This window comes from Syngnathoides biaculeatus, chromosome 22, assembly GCF_019802595.1.
Source record: "Syngnathoides biaculeatus isolate LvHL_M chromosome 22, ASM1980259v1, whole genome shotgun sequence".
Lineage (NCBI taxonomy): Eukaryota > Metazoa > Chordata > Actinopteri > Syngnathiformes > Syngnathidae > Syngnathoides > Syngnathoides biaculeatus.
In genome coordinates this window covers 4,322,501-4,345,694 of record NC_084661.1, presented here as the reverse complement: position 1 = coordinate 4,345,694, position 23,194 = coordinate 4,322,501, and the positions used below count along the sequence as shown (strand labels likewise).

Here is a 23,194-nt window from a genome sequence, read left to right as displayed (position 1 = left end):
CTGTTCTGTAAGCAGGTGTTGGTTTACCAGTGTTGAAGTGAGCACATGTGAGACAAGATTTAACATAAAAGAAAAGACAGTGGGGGCGAGACAAGGTCAGACGAGTTGGTGTGTGCCACAAATGTACACCCCGCTACAACAGATGGCAGAATTGCATCGAGGAGAGCTGAAACCTTGTTATGGTGAGGAATTGGTTTGCCATCAGATTTTTTAAAAATTGCGATGGCGCCAGAGGACGCCAAAGTCGTGAACCACACCAAAAGCATTGTGGGAGTCTGTGTAAATGGTGATGGATTTCCCCTCCGTCAAACAACAGGCCCCTGTGAGTGCCACCAACTCAGCTAATTGTGACGGATAATGTGAAGGGAGTGGTGACGATGCTCCAAGTCCGAAATCCTCAACAACCGCGGTAGGAATCAGGATCTCATGAAGCAGAACCATCGACATAAAAGACCAAATGTGGATTTTGCAAGGGCATATAAAAGGACCAATTAAAGTATACATAAGTGCTGTAATTCTGCTACGCAAGCATGTGGCTCCCCCTCATCAGGGTATGCTATGAGAGTAGCGAGATTGAGAGTTTTGCAAAATCACACTGATACACATGGAAGGCCCAACAACACCGTGTTGTATCTGAGCCAAAGTGCAGCAGACAAGTGTAATGAGCTTTGCTCTTGCACGATAGAACTTGCACAGTGGGCGACATACAGACTGAGCGGTGTGTACCCTACAAAGTCACATGAAGCCAGTACAGTCTGTACATAGATTGCTACTGCACAGATGCACGCAAGGAAGACCTCTTTCCACTGGATCAGGTTGATGAGAGAAATACACCACTCGATGGAGCTGGACGCCATGTAACTGAAACAACACTGATGTCATGATTCCGTGGCGTTAATCTACAAACTGAACAAAGGGCTTGAATGAGTATGGAATCCCAAGAGTAGGACAGGATTGCAAGGCACACTTGAGGTGTTCAAAGGGACTGGTAACCTCAGGTGTCCAATTAAAATGCGGTGAGGAAGTCAGCCCCCTGTCCAGAGTTAGAGAATGCACGGCAGTTATTATCAGAATAATTTAGGATGAAATGTCTCTGATAAGAGCACATTCCCAAAAACATGTTTCTTTGTGAGAGGTTTGGGTGTGTCAACAATTGCCTGCATTTGAGCTGGAGAAAGCATTTTCCCTTGAGGCGTGAGGATGTGTCCTCGAGACTTAACCTCTTGCGATATAAACTCCAGTTTTGATAAAGATGCTTTGTGGCCTTCTGACTTGAGATGTTTTAACAAAGCAGTTGTATCAGTCTCACAATGTTCTTTGGTGGGAGCAGCAATCAACAAATCAACATATTTTAGCAAAGCTGTGCCTGGTATGAGTGTAAAAGATTTAAGACTGCGGGCGTGTGCCTCGCAGAAGAGGGTCGGGCTGCATGTCAGCCCTTGGTACAAGTGCGTCAAAGTGTCCCTTTACCTTTCGAAAGTTAAAGCAGACCAAAATTGTGAATCTGAATCAGACAAAAAGAGGCTGCAGAGGGTGACCTTTGGCCTCCTTTGAATTGATTTAAACTTCCCGTTGCTTAAAAAGAGCATTAACATTTTTCACGACAGCTAACACGTAGACCATCACCTCTTCACTCTGCTTCCCTCTTGATGGCACCGCAGGTTGGTCAAGACCATAACAAACAGACTGAAAAAGAGCTTTTATCCTGAAGCCTTTATCAAATTGAAAATACATAAGGACTGACCCACTCGCTGCTACTTCATACTCCGGTCCTTTCAAAAATATAAATGCTGGCAGTAATGTTCATTGTAAGTTTTATGTCTTGCTTCTATTTCCATTTTAAGGTTTACCTTTTGATCTTTGCTTTGCTGGCAATGACATAAATTCATATTCTGATTCATATCTCGAGTTTCATATCACAAGTCAAAGTAAAAAATTCTCGAAATGACAGCTCGTAACTTGTATAAGTTGTAATTAACTCACATCGCACTTGTACTGACGAACTGCTGCCAGGGAATTGACCCCTCCGTGGATGTTGCGCAATCCGTGTCACTGACCAATCAGAGGCCAGAGATCTGCATAATCTCGGACTCAAATCTCAGACAACGCTGGCTGGATGGTCCAGTATAGCTTCTGTTGGCGTTTTATCGTGTATTTGGGTTCTTTAACAATAGATATGGTTAGGAGGTGTAGTCACGGACTTTATAATAGTGACGACAAGTATCCTGAAAGGCTAGTTGGTGGAGTTCAATTCGTACCCTTTCCAAAACCGAAGACCCAGTACGAAAAATGTCTTTGATGGATCAAACTTTGTGTAAGACCGCATCATCAACTGAATCCATCTAAAATCAACCGAAACAGAAGACCGAGTACGAAAAATGTCTTTGCTGGATAAAACTTTGAGGAAGACCACATAATCAACTGAATCTATCAACCGGAACAGATATGTTTGCACGAAGGTAAACCCAAAATTTGATTTTCAATACATGTCTCATATAAATGAATTAGCAGTTCTTCGCTTGCATAATATAGCTACGTGTGAATGATTGTCACACTTGATCTGTGTTGAGCGATATTTTGCGATGATCTGACTGCACAAACGTGTCCCATTGTTCGCGGCTAATTAGCTAAGTTAAACCAGACTAGCAGTCCTAAAAGCCTTCGACGTGCACCCGGACACCAAGACTGAAGGAAGGATGTTTGAGGACACTAAAGTAGTGATTGTCATACTCGGTCGGGACTTGCGTAGGTTCGGCACTAATTCAAGAATAATTATTGAGGGGAACGCATGACGTTACAGAAAGAAAACGAGAGAAACAACTCGTAAATCAAGCCTCGCCTTCTTCTTTTCCTTCATACGGCGGTTCACAAACGGCTATACAGATACACATACAGATTCTGCACACAAGTGTGATAGGTAACACAAAAATAGGAAACTGTCAATGACGAATTCGTCTTTGGGTTATATATTATATTATGTGGCTTCTCGGTCTTCCTCTGACTCTGGAAAGATCTCACGCTAATATCAATTGTTTCTCCGTCGATATGCATGTAAATACCATTGAAATACCCTTCGCTAAAATACTTGAACCCTGCTATCTGCTTTTCAACGATATTTCACTGTTAGCTAAAATGCGAGTGAGAAATCAGCCGGTAAATTGGACAGTTTCGCTCTATTCCTTTCTTGCTGCCCCGATATTTTTCCTAATTGTTTGTCTGACGTCAGCGCACGTGGCGTGACGTCACTTCAGGAGGCGTGGTTAAGTGCCCTGTACGGAGGGCTCAATTGGCCCAAATGAGCCTATGTTAAGGAGCAATCTGGGTAGAGCTTGGTGTCTAAAGTTTAATGATCATTTCAAGGATCATCAATAAAATAAGGGTATGAGAGCATTCTCATTGTTGCTTGGAGCTTTATTAGTTTGGTGCTCAGAATAAGACGGGTATGAATCCATCTCACCTTAATTTTTCCCAGTTCAAACTGGAAGACATTCAAGGTGGTAGCCTTGGCAAATACAGCTGGAAAGAGTTTAGTGCTGGGCTCCACCTGAGATGGCACACTGATTAATCCTAAGAAAACTCAAGATCCAGAATGTTCAGACCATTTAGAATGTAATATTAACAGAATATATATGGACGGTGGAGTTCCAGATAGGATTTGTATTACCTTCTGAGATTCCTACCTCGTAGTATGTGCTGAGCTCTTTGCCATTAGCGGTAAAGGACAGCAGGCCGTTTGCTGTGTCAACCAAACATCCAATCTCTAAACCATTGTTACTCCTTCCTTCTGGACTGCTGCTCTCTCCAGCCCACACCATATAGCAGTTACTGCGCTGTATACTGGAAGATAAACATCATTCAGCATGGTCAGATTTCCATTCATTATTTATAATTGGGGTCAGTTGTAAGCTTACATACATGCAACGTGGATATTGCACCATTAATTTGGGGCGATAACACTCATACATATAAATGTCTGAACAGTTCCCCAAAACAATTAAAACCTTAGGAGTTACCTAAAATTCTATCTCTCGTGTATCTAGGCTCTAGGCTAGGTTCACATAGAAAAGGATGACACGCTGTGGTAACCCCTAATGGGACAAGCCAAAAGGAAAACTATTATTAAACCCGCCATTAGGGTCACGGGCTAATGTATTTCTCGTGCCGGTAAATGATGAGGACTGTATTGAGAAGGACATAAATGTAATAAAGAATAACCACAATTTATATAGCACTTTTAAAAAAATGTAGTCGTGTTACAGGTTCCAGGGAATGCAGCCCTATGGGGGCACAAACCAGTGCAATCTGTAGGCCGGTCCCAAGCCCGGATAAATGCAGAGGGTTGCGTCAGGAAGGGCATCCGGCATAAAAACTGTGCCAAACAAATATGAGCGTTCATCTAAAGAATCCCATACCGGATCGGTCGTGGCCCGGGTTAACAACGCCCGCCCCCGGCACTGCTAACCTGCCGGGCATCGGTGGAAATTCAGCTACTGTGGGTCGAAGACAAAGAAGAGGAGGAAACCGGATCCAGCGTCAGAAGAAAAAGAGGAATGCACAGAGCCTACAACTGAGTGTAGGGACTTTGAATGTTGGGACTATGACAGGAAAAGCTCAGGAGTTGGTTGACATGATGATTAGGAGAAAGGTTGATATTCTGTGCATCCAAGAGAGCAGGTGGAAAGGTAGTAAGGCTAGAAGTTTGGGAGCAGGGTTTAAATTATTCTACCACGGAGTAGATGGGAAGAGAAATGGAGTAGGGGTTATTTTAAAGGAAGAGCTGGCTAAGAATGTCTTGGAGGTGAAAAGAGTATCAGATCGAGTGATGAGACTAAAATTTGAAATTGAGGGTGTTATGTATAATGTGGTTAGCGGCTATGCACCTAGAGTTGAAAGAGAAATTCTGGAAGGAACTAGATGAAGTAGTTCTGAGCATCCCAGACAGCGAGAGAGTTGTGATTGGTGCAGATTGTAATGGACATATTGGTAAAGGAAACAGGGGCGATGAAGAAGTGATGGGTAAGTACGGCATCCAGGAAAGGAACTTTGAAGGGCAGATGGTGGTGGACTTTGCAAAAAGGATGGAGATGGCTGTAGTGAACACTTGTTTCCAAAAGAGGGAGTAACATATAGTGACCTACAAGAGCGGCGGTAGAACCACGCAGGTAGATTATATTTTGTGCAGACGATGTAATCTGAAGGAGGTTACTGACTGTAAAGTAGTGGTAGGGGAGAGTGTAGCTCGACAGCATAGGATGGTAGTATGTAGGATGATTCTGGTGGTGGGTAGGAAGATTAAGAAGACAAAGGTAGAGCAGAGAACCATGTGGTGGAAGCTGAGAAAGGAAGAATGTTGTGCGGCCTTCCGGAAAGAGGTGAGACAGGCTCTCGATGGACAACCGAAGCTCCCGGAAGACTGGACGACGACAGCCAAGGTGATCAGAGAGACAGGCAGGAGAGTACTTGGTGTGTCATCCGGTAGGAAAGGGGAGAAGGAGACTTGGTGGTGGAACCCCAAAATACAGGGAGTCATACAAGGAAAGAGATTAGCGAAGAAGAAGTGGGATACTGAGAGGACTGAGGAGAGGCGAAAGGAGTACATCGAGATGCGACGTAGGGCAAAGGTAGAGGTGGCAAAGGCTAAACAAGAGACATATGAAGACATGTACACCAGGTTGGACACGAAAGAAGGAGAAAAGGATCTCTACAGGTTGGCCAGACAGAGGGATAGAGATGGGAAGGATGTGCAGAAGGTTAGGGTGATGAAGGATAGAGATGGAAATGTGTTGACTGGTGCCGGTAGTGTGCTAAATAGATGGAAAGAATACTTTGAGAAGTTGATGAATGAAGAAAATGAGAGAGAAGGAAGAGTTGAAGAGGCAAGAGTGAAGGACCAGGAAGTGGAAATGATTACTAAGGGGGAAGTCAGAAAGGCATTACAAAGGATGAAAAATGGGAAGGCAGTTGGTCCTGATGACATACCGGTAGAGGTATGGAAGCAATTTGGAGAGATGGGTGTGGAGTTTTTGACCAACTTATTCAACAGAATACGAGCGGGCGAAAAGATGCCTGAAGAATGGAGGAAAAGTGTTCTAGTTCCCATTTTTAAGAACAAAGGGGATGTTCAGAGCTGTGGGAACTATAGAGGAATAAAGTTGATGAGCCACACAATGAAGTTATGGGAAAGAGTAGTGGAGGCTAGACTCAGGACAGAAGTAAGTATCTGCGAGCAACAGTATGGTTTCATGCCTAGAAAGAGTACCACAGATGCATTATTTGCCTTGAGGATGCTCGTGGAAAAGTACAGAGAAGGTCAGAAGGAGCTACATTGTGTCTTTGTGGATCTAGAGAAAGCCTATGACAGAGTACCAAGAGAGGAACTGTGGTACTGCATGCGTAAGTCTGGTGTGGCAGAGAAGTATGTTAAAATAGTACAGGACATGTATGATGGCAGCAGAACAATGGTGAGGTGTGCCTTAGGTGTGACAGAGGAATTTAAGGTGGAGGTGGGACTGCATCAGGGATCAGCTCTGAGCCCCTTCCTGTTTGCAGTGGTAATGGATAGGCTGACAGATGAGGTTAGACTGGAATCCCCTTGGACCATGATGTTCGCAGATGATATTGTCATATGCAGTGAAAGCAGGGAGCATGCAGAGGAACAATTGGAAAGATGGAGACATGCACTGGAAAGGAGAGGAATGAAGATTAGCCGAAGTAAAACAGAATATATGTGCGTGAATGAGAAAAGTAGAGGGGGAAGAGTGAGGCTACAGGGAGAAGAGATAGCGAGGGTGGACGACTTCAAATACTTGGGGTCAACAATACAGAGCAATGGAGAGTGTGGTCAGGAAGTGAAGAAACGGGTCCAAGCAGGTTGGAACAGCTGGCGAAAGGTGTCTGGTGTGTTATGTGACAGAAGAGTGTCTGCTAGGATGAAGGGCAAAGTTTACAAAACAGTGGTGAGGCCGGCCATGATGTACGGATTAGAGACAGTGGCACTGAAGAATCAACAGGAATCTGAACTGGAGGTGGCAGAAATGAAGATCTTGAGGTTCTCGCTCGGAGTGACCAGGTTGGATAGGATTAGAAATTAGCTCATTAGAGGGACAGCCAAAGCTGGATGTTTTGGAGACAAGATTCGAGAGAGCAGACTTCGATGGTTTGGACATGTTCAGAGGCGAGAGAGTGAGTATATTGGTAGAAGGATGCTGAGGATGGAGCTCCCAGGCAAAAGAGCGAGAGGAAGACCAAAGAGAAGGTTTATGGATGTGGTGAGGGAAGACATGAGGGCAGTTGGGGTTAGAGAGGAAGATGCAGGAGATAGGCTAAGATGGCAAAAGATGACACGCTGTGGCGACCCCTAACGGGACAAGCCGAAAGGAAAAGAAGAAGAAGAAGTTACAGGTTCCAGGGAGATTAGACAATGTGGAAAATTTTTCACGAAAAGGTGTCCTTTGACGGCTTGGGAAAGCATTCCAAGGGTGAGCGATGCTACACTAAAAGCTCTGTCTCTGGAAGTCTGTCGCCGAGTATGAGGAACAGCAGGGAGGATCCAGGTTAGCAGACAGCAGGTTGCTTGAGAGTGTGCTGGTAAACAAAGTCAAAAATGAATTGGTGATGAGTATAATGAAGGATAGCTGACTTTGCCATATTTCAATCCAACAACAAAATATGTCCTCTGATTATCTCAATTCATGTCATGAATGAGTAGTGCCGCTTGATTATTATTGAGTATTAACACACGTTATTATTAGTATTCTAATTTTAATTATTATTAGTATTCACAATAAGTAGCTCAGTAGTTAGAGCACTGGTTTGGTAAACCAGGGGTTGTGGGTTCGTATCCCACTGGGGCCTCCACTACCTGAGAAGGGTTGCGTCAGGAAAGGCATCCGGCGTAAAAATTGTGCCAAACATATATGTGCGTTCATCTGAGATGACACGCTATGGCGTCCCCGAAAGGGACAAGCCGAAAGAAACATTATATTAACACTAAAACATAAGAGAATTTATGATGATTGGGGGGGGGGTAGTGTGAGAAAAGGAAAGTTTGGAGTGTTGAGCAGAGTTTGTTCAATGTACCAGGACACAGTCACATGGCCCAATGACAGTCAAAAGTTGAGAACTGATTAATATGATGCCTGTCATCTTGGAAAAATCATGCATGACCCATCTTCATTGTTCTTGTTTAAAAAAGATTTTCATGTAAAGTTTTACAGTATGTGGCTTTGCTAAATCAACCCTCATTGCAGTGAAGTAGAGAATGATGTATGATTTCTTGAAAACAGCAGCCCCAAAATATAGTGCATGCACCGCGACGGTTTGTGTCTGGGAATGTTGTTTTTTGCAAACTCAGACTTTTTTTTCATTCCCGAAACACAGTTCAGTTGATGCCAAATGCTTTCATAATTTCCTGATGTTTGGTCACCAGTTGTAGCAGCAGGGCAACATGCTTCGGCAGGTAATGGCTCGGCTCAATTCCCTGCTCAAATATTCCCCCAGCGAGGTCGTCGCCAGCCTGGCGCCGGTTGCCCCCACAGAATCCTCGCGTCTCCATGAGTCAGTCACATCGGCGGTTCTCAACTCACATGTGGGTGTCTGCTCGTCGCTCTCCCGTGCAGAGCGATTCTCAGGGGACCTTACAATATCAAGCCTTTCATCACGCAGTGCGAGCTCCATTTCAAGCTTCAGGCAGCCACTTTTCACTCGGACAGAGCCAAGATCATCTTCTTTCCTTTCAGCTTTTCCCGTTAGGGGTCACCACAGCTTGTCATCTTTTTCCATCTAAGCCTATCTCGTGCAACCTCCTCTCTAACACCCACTTTCCTCATGTCCTTCCTCTCGCTCTTTTGCCTGGCAGCTCCATCCTCAGCAACCTTCTACCAATATACTTACTTTCTCACTTCTGAACATGTCCAAACCATCGAAGTCTGCTCTCTCTAACCTTGTCTCCAAAACATCTAACTTTGGCTGTCCCTCTAATGAGCTCTTTTCTAATCCTATCCAACCTGTTCACACCAAGCAAGAACCTCAGCATCTTCATTTTTCAGTTCTGCTTCCTGTTGTTTCTTCAGAGCCACAGTCTCTAATCTGTACATCATGGCCTCACCACTGTTTTATAAACTTTGCCTTTCATCCTACCGGAGACTCTTCTGTCACATAGAAGACCGGACACCTTCCGCCAACTGTTCCATCCCGCTTGTACCCATTTCTTGACTACCTTATCACACTCACCTGTGCTCTGTATTGTTGACCCCAAGTATTTGAAGTATTCCACCCTCACTATCTCTTCTCCCTGGAGCTTCACTCTTCCTCCTCCACCCCTCTCATTCACACACATGTATTCTGTTTGACTTCGGCTAATCTTTATTCCTCTCCTTTCCAGTGCGTACCTCCATCTTTGTAATTGTTCCTCCGCCTGCTCCCTGTTTTCATTGCAGATCACAAAATCCTCTGCGACTATCATGGTCCAAGGGGAATCCAGTCTAACCTTGTCTGTCAGCCTATCCATTACTACCGCAAACAGAAACGGGCTCAGCGCAGATCCCTGAAGCAGTCCCACCTCCACCTTAAATTCTTCTGACACACCTCTGGCACATCTCACCTCTGTTCTGCTGCCCTCATACATGTACTGTACTATTCTAGCATATTTCTCCAGCACACCAGACTTGTGTATGCAGTACCACAGTTCCTCTCTTGGTACTCTGTCATAGGTTTTCTATAGGTCTACAAAGACACAATGTAGCGCCTTCTGACCTTCTCTGTACTTTTCAACGAGCATCCTCAAGGCAAATAATGCATCTGTGGTACTCTTTCTAGGCATGAAACCATACTGTTTCTCGCAGATACTTCTGTCCTGAGTCGAGCCTCCACTATTCTTTCCCATAACTTCATTGTGTGGCACAACCTCTTTATTCCTCTATCGTTTCCACAGCTCTTTTGGCATCTTCTCTCCCACGAGTATTCTATTGAATAAGTTGGTCAAAAACTCCACAGCCACCTCTCCAAATTGCTTCCATTCCTCTACTGGTATGTCATCGGGACCAACTGTCTTTCCATTTTTCATTCTGTTCAGTGCATTTCTAACTTCCTCCTTACCAATCATTGCCACTTCCTGTACATTCACATTCAGAATACATCGCCTGCACAAAATATAATCCACATGCGTGCTTCTTCCTCCGCTCTTGTGGGTCACTCTTTGTTCCTTTCTCTTCTGGAAACAAGTGTTAACCACTGCCAATTCCATCCTTTTTGCGAACCACCACCATCTGCCCCTCAAAGTTCATTTGCTGAATGCCATACTTACCATCACTTCTTCGTCGGCCCTGTTACCTTCGCCAGCATGTCACACTTTGATCACGACTCTCTGTATGGGATGCTCAAGACAACTTCATCTAGTTCCTTTCAGAATCTCTCTTTCAACTCGAGGTCACATTCTCCCTGTGGGGCATAGCCTCTAATCACATTATATATAACACCCTCAATTTCCAATTTCATCCTCATCACTCAATCTTATACTCTTTTCACCTCCAAGACATTCTTGGCCAACTCTTCTTTTAAAATGACCCCTACTCCATTACTCTTCCCATCTACTCCATGATAAAATAATTTAAACCCTGCACCTAAACTTCTGGCCTTACTCCCTTTCTACTTGCTCTCTTGGATGCACAATATATCAACCTTTCTCCTCATCATCATGTCAACTAACTCCTGAGCTCTTCCAGTCATAGTCCCAACATTCAAAGTCCCTACGCACAGCTGTAGGGTTTGTGCATTCCTCTTCTTCTGCCGACTTGGGCGCTTTCCTCCTCTTTTTTCCACAAGGTCAGGGCCGTTCTTCATTGACCCACTCCGATTGCTGGGAACCAAAAACGGGAAACCCAATGCACTGTCCCGCATGCTTGATATGGAGAAAACCACTGCTCTGGATGGTGCTGCCTGCGAGGGCCATTGCCAAACAACTGCCCTGGGTGGTACCACCTCTGACAGCTGTCACACAGCTGCTTTGCATTGGATGCTAATTAGACCAGGCATTTAGGCTTTGAATTTGTCATCGGCATTTGCCATTTCGTTGTGCTCTGTTATTGTGTGTTGGACACTGCTTTACAGTGCGTGAGTACGCAAGCATTTTATAATGCTTCCCTTCGTTGCAGCGTGTTTGTGCCATCATTGCCAAATCATGGATTTTTTCATGTTTTCAAGTTTTGCCTCATAGTCATCGGACCTCGCTTTATTTTTTTGACCTTTCCTTTAGCCTCGTGTTTTTGTGCCTCGGCCTATTTTGGACTGCGTACGTGTGTATGACCTGAGCCTGGAATAAAACCCCCCCCTCAACATTATGCCATTGCCAGGGAGTCCTGGATTTGGCTGAAGTCCCATGCCTCATGCCCTTGACAGAACTAATTAGCCAGCAGGGAAAATGCACCGTCACCGGGCACACACTCCGGCGCCCCCAGCCCGAGGACCAAGCATCCCTTATCTGTCTGGGCTCATCTTGTTGTCCTCTCCTATCTTGCCATCTGCACCACCAGTCAGCTTGTTTTGCCGCCCCACGCTTCCAGCCACTGAGTGCCTTCGTCCTGTGCACCCCAATCCTCTTCCTCCAATTCTTTCTGGGGGACCCGTATGGCCATCTATCCGGGCCCTCCGTATGGCAACCATAGGAGACGCCCAAGTAGGGTGCGGCGTTGTGCCTCACGCTCCTCAACGACCGAGCCTCCGCCGACTATTGCACATACCGCGCCGACGACTGAGGCACAGTGGACTCTCACTTCTTCCTGGGTGACGACCGAGCCACAGCGGACCAAACCAAGCTGGCGGCAGAACCACAGCAAATTTTCGCCCACTCCTCACTGGCGACCTACCGGTTCCGCTCCAGCGACGACCAAGCCACAGTCAAACCACCTCCAAACCAATACACGTCCACGCCTCGTTGGGGACCGAGCCTCAGCCAATTCATGTCCACGCCTTGGTGGCAACTAAGCTGCAACTGAATACAGTCCACGCCTTGGTGGGGACTGAGCCACAGGCAATTTTCGCTCATACTTTGGCGACGACCTCTCCTCGACCGCCTGTCTCAGCGGTGAACCCACCACGGCCGCCTGACTTGCCATCAACCCCTACACGGCCGCCTGACTCTGCGGCGACCCCTCCTCGGCCGCCTGTCTCGACGGTGACCTCTCCACGGCCGCCTGACTTGGCGGCGACCCCTCCTCGGCCGCCTGTCTCGGCGGTGACCCCTCCACGGCCGCCTGACTTGGCAGCAACCCCTCCTCGGCCGCCTGTAATGCTAATGACCCATCCTTGGCCACCTGTCTCGGTGGCACACCCTCCATGGCCACCTGTCTCCACAGCAACCCCTCCTCAGCCGCCTGACGGGCCATGGCTCAACAGCAACCAATCCTCAGCCGCCTCCCACTCCTGCTTCAGTGGCCACCAACCCTCGGTCACCTGATGAACATACCTCAACAGTGACAGATCCCTGGCAGCCTGATGACCACGCCTCGAAGGCGACCAATCCCCGGCCGCCTGATGACCACGCTCTAACGGTGACCGATTCCTCACCTGCCCCCATGTGGTTCCTGCTGTGCCTTTGGGTCCCTCCTCGAGGACGTCCACCCGAGTCATCCCGTGAGCACCCTGTTGCTTGGCGTCCTGGCTGACCTCCTGCTCGGCCGGACTCCTTGCTCTCGGCGGCCTGAATGGCCACCAGACAGACTGGGGTGGGGGTTTGTGCCCTCCCCTGGACCCCCTTTGCCCTCCCCTGGTCAATTTTTTTGTTTCTGTCATGTCTTGGAGCTGTGGCTTGGTGGGGCGACTGTCAGGGGCATGGCCAAGCCACTGACCTGGGCGGTGCTGCCTGCGAGGGGCATGCCCAAACCATTGGCCGGGGCGGTACCGCCTCTGACAGCTGTTACACAGCTGCTTTGCATTGGACACTGATTACGGCATGGGATTTGACTGAATGAAAAAAGACTGAAAAATAGGTGGGGGTCTGGGGGCTGCAAGAATGACCGAAGGATGAGCACCAATTTTAATGTGGAAGTTTTATAATTATTATATATATAATTATAATGATTATGAATGAAATATATCTAGTACAATTATAAATAAATGCTATTTTGTTTTAAAAATGTTGAGAATATGATGGTTACTTATTTCGATGCATACCTTTGCACCAAAAAATTACAAATTCAACGAAGTAAACTATTTTCAAAATAGAGAATTAGCTTTTTGTACACTGCATTGTCTGTGCTTTCATCCTCGATCAGGCTGTGCCAAGGTGGAATTTTAACATTACACACCATCTCATTCTGTACTTGTTACTTTGGCCAGACCAGACCTTTTTTTACTCAAAAAAGAGAATCTTATCCAGTTTCACCATTTTTTCTTCTATTATTTACAAATCCCGACATTCATTAAAGCATTTTTACTTTTACCATTATTATCGAGACTAAACATAAGCAGCATGTCTAACTGTCTTTGCTCTACGTTGCCCGGACTGTGTTGCTAACTAAAGCACTGGTGGTGGACGGTGTCTGTAATCATGAGTGTACCACTTTAAGTGCCGGAGGGGGGCGGTGTCAAGTAAACTAGGAAGTAGAAGTAAGTTGAGCAGCAGATCATGTGCTTCCATGTTAAACAAAAAAAAAAAAGACGTCAGGCTGTTGTTTACTGCACTGGATCGGTTTTCATGTGCGCTGTGAAAGTGCGACAAGTGCGCAATTGCATTGGTCAAGACCCCGCTAAATAAGCGACGTCTTTCAATATCTATGTATTTCTACTCATAACAAATTTTACACACGATTTTTCGTGCTTGACTGTGCAGATTTGCGAGTGCGATGGTGTGCGCCCATCAAATCACAATGACTGCAAATGGCCCCATAAAGTGCCTCGTATATAACAAGCATTTTCATTGGTCGAATGTGTTTCACACCAATCAACAGGCGCATATCAAATTTTATGCCTCGCTTGCAAAAGTTGGATCGGAAAATGAGCGAGTGTGGATTCTGGCACGGGTTATACGGAAAATATATTTTTTTTATCTTTGCAATTTAAAAAGATGGAATTCTGTCTGTAAACGGAAAAATCACGTGTGCTAATTAGACCAGGTATTTAAGTGTTGAATGTGTCATCGGCATTTGCTAGTTCGTTGCACTGTTACTGTGTGTAGGACAGTGTTTTATAGTGCATGAGTACGCAAGCATTTTGAAGCTCTTCCCTTCGTTACAGCGTGTCTGTGGCATCATAGCCAAGTTTTGTTTTTGGAAACTTTAGAGGGTGAAAAAAACACATTGCAACACTTCATTGCTCAGTCTTGAGACATGTTTTCAGCACTTTCAAAGATATTTAATGCATTTAGAAACAAAATACAAAAATATACATTTTTTTTGCACTTTAATATCAATACACATACAAATGGGCGGCACAGTGCTGGAAATTGTTGGCCGCACAGTTTTGGGGACCCAGGTTTGATCCAGAACCTCCCAATGTGGAGTTTGCATGTTCTCCCCATCCCTGCGTGGGTTTTTTTCGGGCACTCCAGTTTCCTCCACATCCCAAACACATCCAGCATTAATTGGACACTAAATTGGTGTGTCCAATTGGTGTGTGTAATAAGTGTGATTTTGAGTCCGGCTGGTTGTCTCTATGTGCCCTGCGGTTGGCTGTCCACCAGTTCAGGGTGTACCCCAGTTCCTGCCCGTTGACAGCTGGGATAGGCTCCAGCACGCCCGTGACCCTTGTTAGGATAAGCGGCTAAGAAAATGGATGGATGGATGGATGGATGGATGGATGGATGGATGGATGGATGGATGGATGGATGGATGGATGGATGGATGGATGGATGGATGGATGGATGGATGGATGGATAGATACAAATGCTCTCACATTGAAAAGATTGAATGAATATAACTTCACTTACCTCTCATGAACTTTGCCTTTCTCATCTCCCAAAGTCACTGTTACGGTTTGGACCTTGTCCAATCTAAAGCCCAGTTCATGCTGATGAAAGTCAGAGGTGACCCAGCCCACCCAGACACAGTTGGGCTCCTGGCCAGGGAAGATCCTTATGGAATATGAGTACTATAGAAAAAGATAATAGCAGAATTATAATTGTTTTGTTATTTTATTTCCATGAATGAGGTTGATTTAGAAACAATTAATGCAGGAGTGAGATTGGAAAAGTGTAGTCTTAGGCAGTCTGTTTCCCCAGCAGGATGTCTTTCCACAATAAGTTTGAAACATTCCCCTCTAAAGCCAATTAAGGCCAATTGAGCTTTTCTTTTCTGCAGACTGAAATAATTTGACCTTAAAATAAAAAAAATTAATATGCAACAATGGCTTAATAGTTCAGCATTTAATTCAAGGTACAGTAAACCCCAGTGATTTGTAATTCACCATTTGTGATTTCACCTCACCAACTACCATAACTGTTCTATGAAACTCTCACCTATTCCCACCTTCTGTGTGGGAATAGGTGAGAGTTTCATAGTTATGGCAGCGAACAGCATCATAATGGAAGAGTCCATGAGATTTGCAACAGGCAGGCAAGGTTCCTTGTGAATTGATGCATAGTGGTAGACTTGTAGGGAAGAGTGCAGATCACAACCACCAGTGATGGAAAGTTCAAAGCTGGCAATGGCTAGATGCTCAACGTAAGTCATAGTAAGTGCTAAACTAAAGATAGTGTAATAATTTACCATCATCATTGATAATGTAATAGAGGTTGTGCACCTACGTCATCAACTCACATCACTGGCCGGAAGCATCAGTCAAACAAACCATTCTTCAATGCTAAGTCAGTTGGAGACGACACAAAAAAATGTCGTATAGCACGACGCCCAGAGTTTTATCTAATACCATTAAACATTTACAAGGTGATAAATGAAGGTACATGGAAAAATGAGAAAAACTTGGCATAGGGGACCCATATTTAATGCCGAACTCGATGTTTTCACCGATAAAAAAATTGGACTATTAAATAGCTTCCGCCTGTCTTGGACAACTGAATCTACACATGTATCTGGTGAGTAAGTCGTCGAGATTTACACGGAAGAGTTGGAAAGAATAGAAAAGTCTGGACGCATACAAATACTTTCTTGCTGGATCTGTTCTCAATTGAGAATAAATCCCACAAAGTGATGGACCCACTCAGATTTTTCCAATACAAATATCAATATGTAAAGAAATGGCCCCTGGTTTTACACAAACTTGCATTCATTAACAATGATTGGAAAAAAAAAAGCGAGTCGGCTCCTCCGTACACGAAGCGTGTTGTGGCAACACGTTCAACTTTGGTAAACTTCTCAGTGACAGACATTTTTTTTTTAAATATGCATTGTTCTCAAATGAGTCCAATGCGTATTTGAAAAAAGAAAATAAACTGCTGAGATAGGCTTCAGCCCCCGTATACAGAAGTGCGTTGAGGTCAGACGTTAACCTACATAAACCTCTGTGTAACCAACGGTTTATTTTCTTTTTTTAAGTATGCATTGGGCTCATTTGAGAACAATGCATATTAGGAAAAAAAAAGTCTGTCGAGGAGAGGTTTATCGAAGATTAACGTGTGGCTGAAACACGCTCTGTGTACGTTGGAGACGACTCCCTGTTTTTTTTTTTTTTAATGCATTGTTCTAAAATGAGACAACTTGGTATTATAAATACTTCCTGGGAATTTGAGCTTGAGAAGAATAATTCCTACCTGAAGTGAAGTGATCGCTACACAGTTGTGTGTATTTGGTTGGGCACCATCCATCAAGTTTAATTGCTGTAATCCATCGATCTTTTCTCGTCTTTTCAGCTGGTATTCCATAGAATGATATCTTTGAATCTATCTATCTTTGAATTTGTCTGGTCTGTTGTAACAACCAATAGCACAACAAGTTTCCGGCATTGTGTATATTCATCTCTGGTTCAATGTCCCCCACACTGTCGAGCAGCTCTTTTTGACCGACATTATGGCGCTGTGAAAAAGGTGTTGTCACGTGCACGAGCTCTAAACTGAGTCAAAAACTTAATTAAATGGCTAATAGATCAGAAGTAATTGGCATTTTTACAGGTCGCGAGTGACATACAGGCCTTCATACTTACACTTCTGGTGATTTTATTTTTCCCTCCAAATTTAATCATTTTTAGCCATTTACTTTTTAAGGATCAGTTTGTAAAATGAGTCAAAGATTATATTCTTGTTTTACGATCAGTATCTGAAATTGACATCATTCCAGTATCTCTTGAACTCATTGATCTTTTGATGCCAAACCCAAATATTTTACTGTACCTAAAAAAGTTCTGCAATTTCTGTTACCAATGTCGTTTGATCAACTTGGTTATTACGTCCTCATTGAGGAATATAAATTGATTAATTATTGGTAAATTGGGGTTCATATATATGGACAAAAATCCCCTAAAACACTGCCCAACTACATGCTCAAATATGCCCATCACTCATGGAGTGAAGGTGGCAGACACAACAATGTTGTCTATACGATGTTAAGTTGGAAAAAACTCCAATAGTTAGAAGACTGTCGGCTTTGTCTGGCACCTGGGGTAAATCAGCTGGACTGGGATCTAGCAAAGTGCTGGTATTTGATGTGTTCTATTTTGACACTACTGCCCATAGAGACAACTATGAGAGGAGATGACAGTATAACAGTGAAGGAAATTTTGCAGAGAAAAAGGTACCCTTAGAAAGTCTACATAAGGGGCTCCTGCTATGAACTGCCAACATACAGTACAGTAATCTTTGACCACCATTGATATATTGACACCATTCCTAAAGATTCTGTATTACCCTTGGATCATTCAACAGCAGGCGTTTTGTGCAAAAGTGCATGTTCCGAATGTAGAGGATGCCATGACAGAACATGGTGCCAACAGCAACCCCCACAACTGGTAAATTTTGTATTCCTTCCGCCTGCCCCGCTGAGCCAGATGGTCACAGGAGGCCTGGTTTATGTCACTTGGACCTTAAACTACTTAACACCCCCCTAGAAATCTGGATTACCATTCATCAAAGACCTTTGTTGTGCAGAGATGAGATGCTGACCAAAGGTTTGGGAAAACCTCTTCCCAAATGTGACAAGGAACTAAAAAATTAAGTTCAATGGACCATTTGTTGTTTTCGCTTCAAAAGTGGGCAAGGCCTTCGTGAATACTGATGGAACATGGGCAGGTTTTAGAGCTGCTCCAAGTCGAGGACAGTTACCAACCTTTCACTGACTTTAAATACTCGCAGTATATGAAAAACAGTCTAATCTCACTAATAATTGTTTTACCACAGACATCTAATCTGTCAGGTGAAATGTTTTACCTCACAAAACACAGATGTTACACCACAAACACTGTTTCTAGCCACCACATCAAATTGAAAAACTCACTGCAGATATTAACCAGAGTGTGTGTGTGTGTGTGTGTGTGTGTGTGTGTGTGTGTGTGTTGTGTGTGTGTGTGTGTGTGTGTGTGTGTGTGTGTGTGTGTGTGTGTGTGTGTGTGTGTGTGTGTGTGTGTGAGATAGAGAGAGAATGGGAGAGGCAGAGAGAGAGAGAGCGAAAGAGACAGAGAGAGAAAGAGAGAGACCACTTCACATCTTTATCAAAAGTTGGACCTACTTTGCAAATGTTTATCTGCATATTATGTAGTCTAGCACCTTTGCATTGTTCCCCTGTATTTTTCCCTTTTGGATTTAATAACATTTTCTAGAAAATTCTACTGCCTTGTATATGATTTGTATGCTTGAATGTAACAATAAACCTCTATTATCTATAACTCCCATTTCATTCATTTAGCAAACCTTCAAGAATAGACATTGATTAGAGGTCTTTATCACTTTTTCTAGAGTTTATGAATATAAAAAGAGACATGGTGCCCCTTTAGGTCAAACATAGCTTGTAACTTTCCGATGTATAGCAATTACTGCCATGATGACGCCCATGTGGTTGCCTCATTATCGTACTCCCTAGAATTGTCTACATTTTTGTGTTTCTCGGTCATCTCTGGACTCAAGTACACAAGGGAAGACTTGTGAACCATCAGAGAGTTTATCCGTCTTTTTTAACAACTCTCTCAAATCAACGAGTATATCAGAGCAGAAACTGCAACAGCATCAGCGACAAATGGAGCCGACAATACCCCATGGGGACGTGGACCTTGATCCATGTCAGAATTCGCAGGAGGTGACGCCGATTCGCGCTGTCATCGATTTACCTCACGAATTTATCCTCCCTTCCCAACAAAATACGTGGGCTTCATATTTTGATTCGGACCTGCAAAGACTTCGGACTTCCATTGCCATGTGCGTCACTGAGACTTGGCTGTGCGAACGCAATCCTGAAGGAGCTAGAACGCTACCAGACTTCCATATTCACCGGGGAGATCGCATCGCAGAACTGTCGGGGAAAACAAAATGCTGTGGGACATGCTTCTCCATCAATGAAAAATGGAGGTTACACAACTCAGCAGACACTGCAGCCCGCTTTTAGAGTTGCTGTTCTTGAACTGTTAGCCAATTTACACACCCTGTGAGTTTGACTCTTTAATCCTTGTCATATGTCTACCTCCCGCCCCAACCATGAATGAAGCACTGCTGATACCCACAGAACAAGTAAACAAGACTGAGAAAAACAGAGACTCGCCTCTCATTATTCTAGGAGATTTTAACATTGCTGAACTCAACAACGAACTCTCTAAATCAGGGTTCTCAAACTCAAATTAACTGGGGGCTGCTGGGCCGCATCAGGATTTCGACAAGAAAAGCTCTGATAAAAACATTCCAATGTTCTCAAATATCTTTATTTTTTTAATGTAAAATATTAGCTAGATAGATAGATAGATAGATAGATAGATAGATAGATAGATAGATAGATAGATAGATAGATAGATAGATAGATAGATAGATAGATAGATAGATAGATAGATAGATAGATAGATAGATAGATAGATAGATAACCTTTAACTCTCTGAACATGAATGGAGAATTGAACATGAACTGTTATGAACATGGCTTCTTTTGACTACTTCTTGCTGGTAGACCCCTGGCAGTGCTTCTTCTCACATAACCGAGCCACATTTGGCTTGAGAAGGGAAGCAGTTGAGACCCTCAGCAGGGCTTAAGGATGCTCAGCAATAAGTCTGTACCTGTACTTGGACTTATTGAAGTTCAAGGTGGAGAAGAGTTTTTCGCACAAGTATGTGCTCCCAAAAAGGCACATGGTCCGCTTGAAGATTCAGGAAAGTTCGGGGAAGCTGAGGGTCAATTTTCTCAAAAATTGCCGAGCTTGCCTGCTTCTCCACTCACTTCCCTGAACTTGAATTTGAGTTAGGAGTTGCACTGCAGGTCAATAAGCTCCATTTCCAAGTATAGGAGGGGGATTTTGCACATCAAAGGAGAAGGGGTCTGCAAAAATTTTAAATGTGGCTCTGTGTGTCTTGAAGTCTGCAAATCTGTAATAAAATTCCACCTTGCAGCTTCAAAATGGCCTCAACAAACTTCTTTGCACTTAAAGGTGTGCCTGCATTCACGAATGCTTTGCATGCTGGGAAATGGAAAAGGTTTGTCTGAGAGAGCTTTTCGTAACAACTTTTGTGCAGAATGCCCTAACGATGTCATGGGCAGCACTAACATGTTTTCCCTGGCCTTGTGACTTCTTGTTCAGTACATTAAGATCATGTGTGATATCAACAAGAAAAGCTGCTGTAAGTCCATGTGCCATTTGGGATCACTTAGCACAAGAACAACCACCCCAATTCTTCTCCATGAAGGGTTTCACTTCTCCTCTCAACTCAAAAAAATCTCTTCAATACATTTCCCCTGCTGAGATAACATACCCCGGTGAAGTAGAGCACATCCCCATATTCTCAATTTCCTCTAAAAAAACATGGAACCTTCTGTGCTTTCAGCCCTTGGATTTGATTTGGTTGATGCATTTCACAATGACAGACATCACATTATCAAACTTCTGGTATCGGCTGCAAAGGGCTTGCTGATGGATAATGCAGTGCAGAGCAATGACCTCCTCCACACCCTCCTCTTCTAGTTTCTATTGAACAAGTGCCGCCCGTCCATTTTTCCTCCCCATCAGTTATTCCAACAAACCTCTTCTGTGGCAAACCATCACACAGCTGATGAAATATCTCCTGAGCGGTGGTCTGACCATACATTGGAATTACTGTGAGCATCTCCTACATTGCTTCAAAATTGTCATCAACACCACGGACATATATCGCAAGCTGGGAAGTGTCTGTGATGTCTGTGGATTCATCAAGTGCCACTGAATATACACTGAAACGTTTTGTTTTCTCACACAATTGATCAAAAATGTCACATGACATATCTGAAATGCGCTCTGCCACAATGTTGGCAGAAAGGTTGGTGTTGCTAAACTGACTTTTCTTTTCTGGACAGACAATATGTACAGCCTGCAACATGAACGTTTTGACAAATTCACTTTATGTGAATGGCTTTCCTGCTTTAGCAATCATCTCACTGACCACAAAGCTAGCTTCAAAAATCCAAGATGGTGCCTACCAGTGTGGCAGCCTTTGGCATGTTCTCCCTGGTACTGTTCATGTTTTTGTGTTTTTCGGGTATGTCGGGACTCAAGTACACAAGAGAGGACTTGGTAACAAACAGAGATCAGAGAGATTCTTCTCCTGACGTTTTCTCGACAACTCTCGCCAATTTGCCGAATCTTTTTCCATTGCTTTTTAGAGTTGCTGTTCGTGATCCTAGGAGATTTTAACAGAGCTAAACTTAACCACAAACTCCTTAAATATAAGCAGCATATTAAATGTCCAACAAGGGCAAATAACACTCTAGACCTGGGGGTGGGCAAACTCCAGCCCGCGGAATGGACGCCTAAGTACTTTTTCACTGAAGTCCGGTCCTAGGCTCTATGTCTTATTTGGCAAGAAACTGTTGCAGTTTTAAAAGAGTACAACATCAGCCATCACTTTACCACTAAGCATGCTAATTACGGAACTTTTCAACACAAGAACTTACGGCTACCGCTGACAGGTTGGTAGCTCGGTTGCATGCAGGCTCAGCAAAACACCTTTATTCGAGCAACTTCCATCCAAGAAGCAAGCACGAACACAAGTTATTTACTGGCATTCAAACTAGCAAAAGCCAGCAAGTCTTTCTCTGAAGGGGAGTTTCTTAAAGAGTGCATGGTAGAGACCGCAAGTATTTTATGCCCTGAGAGCAAGAACAAATTCAAAAAAACTAGCTTATCACACAGGTCAGTGACTCGGCGTAGTGAAGTAATTGACAAACACTTAACTAGCAAGCTAAACCAAAAAGCAGAGTCATTTACATTATATTCTTTTGCACTGGACGAAAGCCATGATATAAAGGACACCGCTCATCTTTTAATTTTTATCAGAGGGATTAATGAGAATTTCGAGATATCGGAGGAGTTTCTGCATATGTAATCCCTGAAAGGAAAAACATGTGGAGAGGATTTATTTAACAGCGTGTCAGCGGTCATACAGAAGCACAAGTTACCGTGGAGTACGCTCGCCAACGTTACCACAGATTGATCACCAAATCTGACAGGAAAAAACGTTGGGATGCTTAAAAGAATTCAGGACAGGGTGAAAGAGAACAACCCTGAGCAGGAGGTAATTTTCCTACACTGCATAATTCACCAAGAAGCACTGTGTAAATCCGTGTTGCATTTTGACCACGTAGTGAAGCTGGTTGTGAAACTCGTTACCTTTATTCAAGCAAGGGGACTTCACCATCGTCAGTTTATTCATTTTCTTGAAGAAACTGATGCTGATCAAATAGACTTACTTTACCATTCTAATGTCCTCTGGTGAAGTTTGGGAAAAGAATGTCAACGTGTGTGGGAGCTCAAACAGGATATTATTTCATTTTTGGAGCTACTTGAGAGTACTGACAATTTTCCTGAGCTGAATGACACAAATTGGCTTTGTGATTTAGCTTTACTGTGGACATACTGACACACATGAACAAGCTGAACGTGAAGCTACAAAGGAAACTCCAGTTTGTTCATGAAATGCAAGCAAACGTTAGAGCCTTCAAAACCAAGCTGGTTTTATTTTCGAAGTAAATGTCAGACAAGTCATTTGCTCATTTCCCCACACTGGCCATGTTAAAAGAGGCTGCGCGACTGAAAAAATATAGGAAAACACTGGATGACCTGCATGAGGAATTTTGCCATCGGTTTTGTGATTT

General features: G+C 43.9%; 1 protein-coding gene across 1 annotated transcript in view; it reads right to left on the bottom strand.

Moving 5' to 3' along the window:
- The window catches only part of ryr2a (ryanodine receptor 2a (cardiac)), a 407,989-nt gene that overhangs the window by 322,047 nt on the left and 62,748 nt on the right, over positions 1-23,194 (bottom strand). Inside the window, 3 exon segments of the mRNA XM_061810997.1 lie at positions 3,458-3,544; positions 3,681-3,837; positions 14,921-15,081. Coding sequence (XP_061666981.1) covers positions 3,458-3,544; positions 3,681-3,837; positions 14,921-15,081 — 405 coding nt within the window.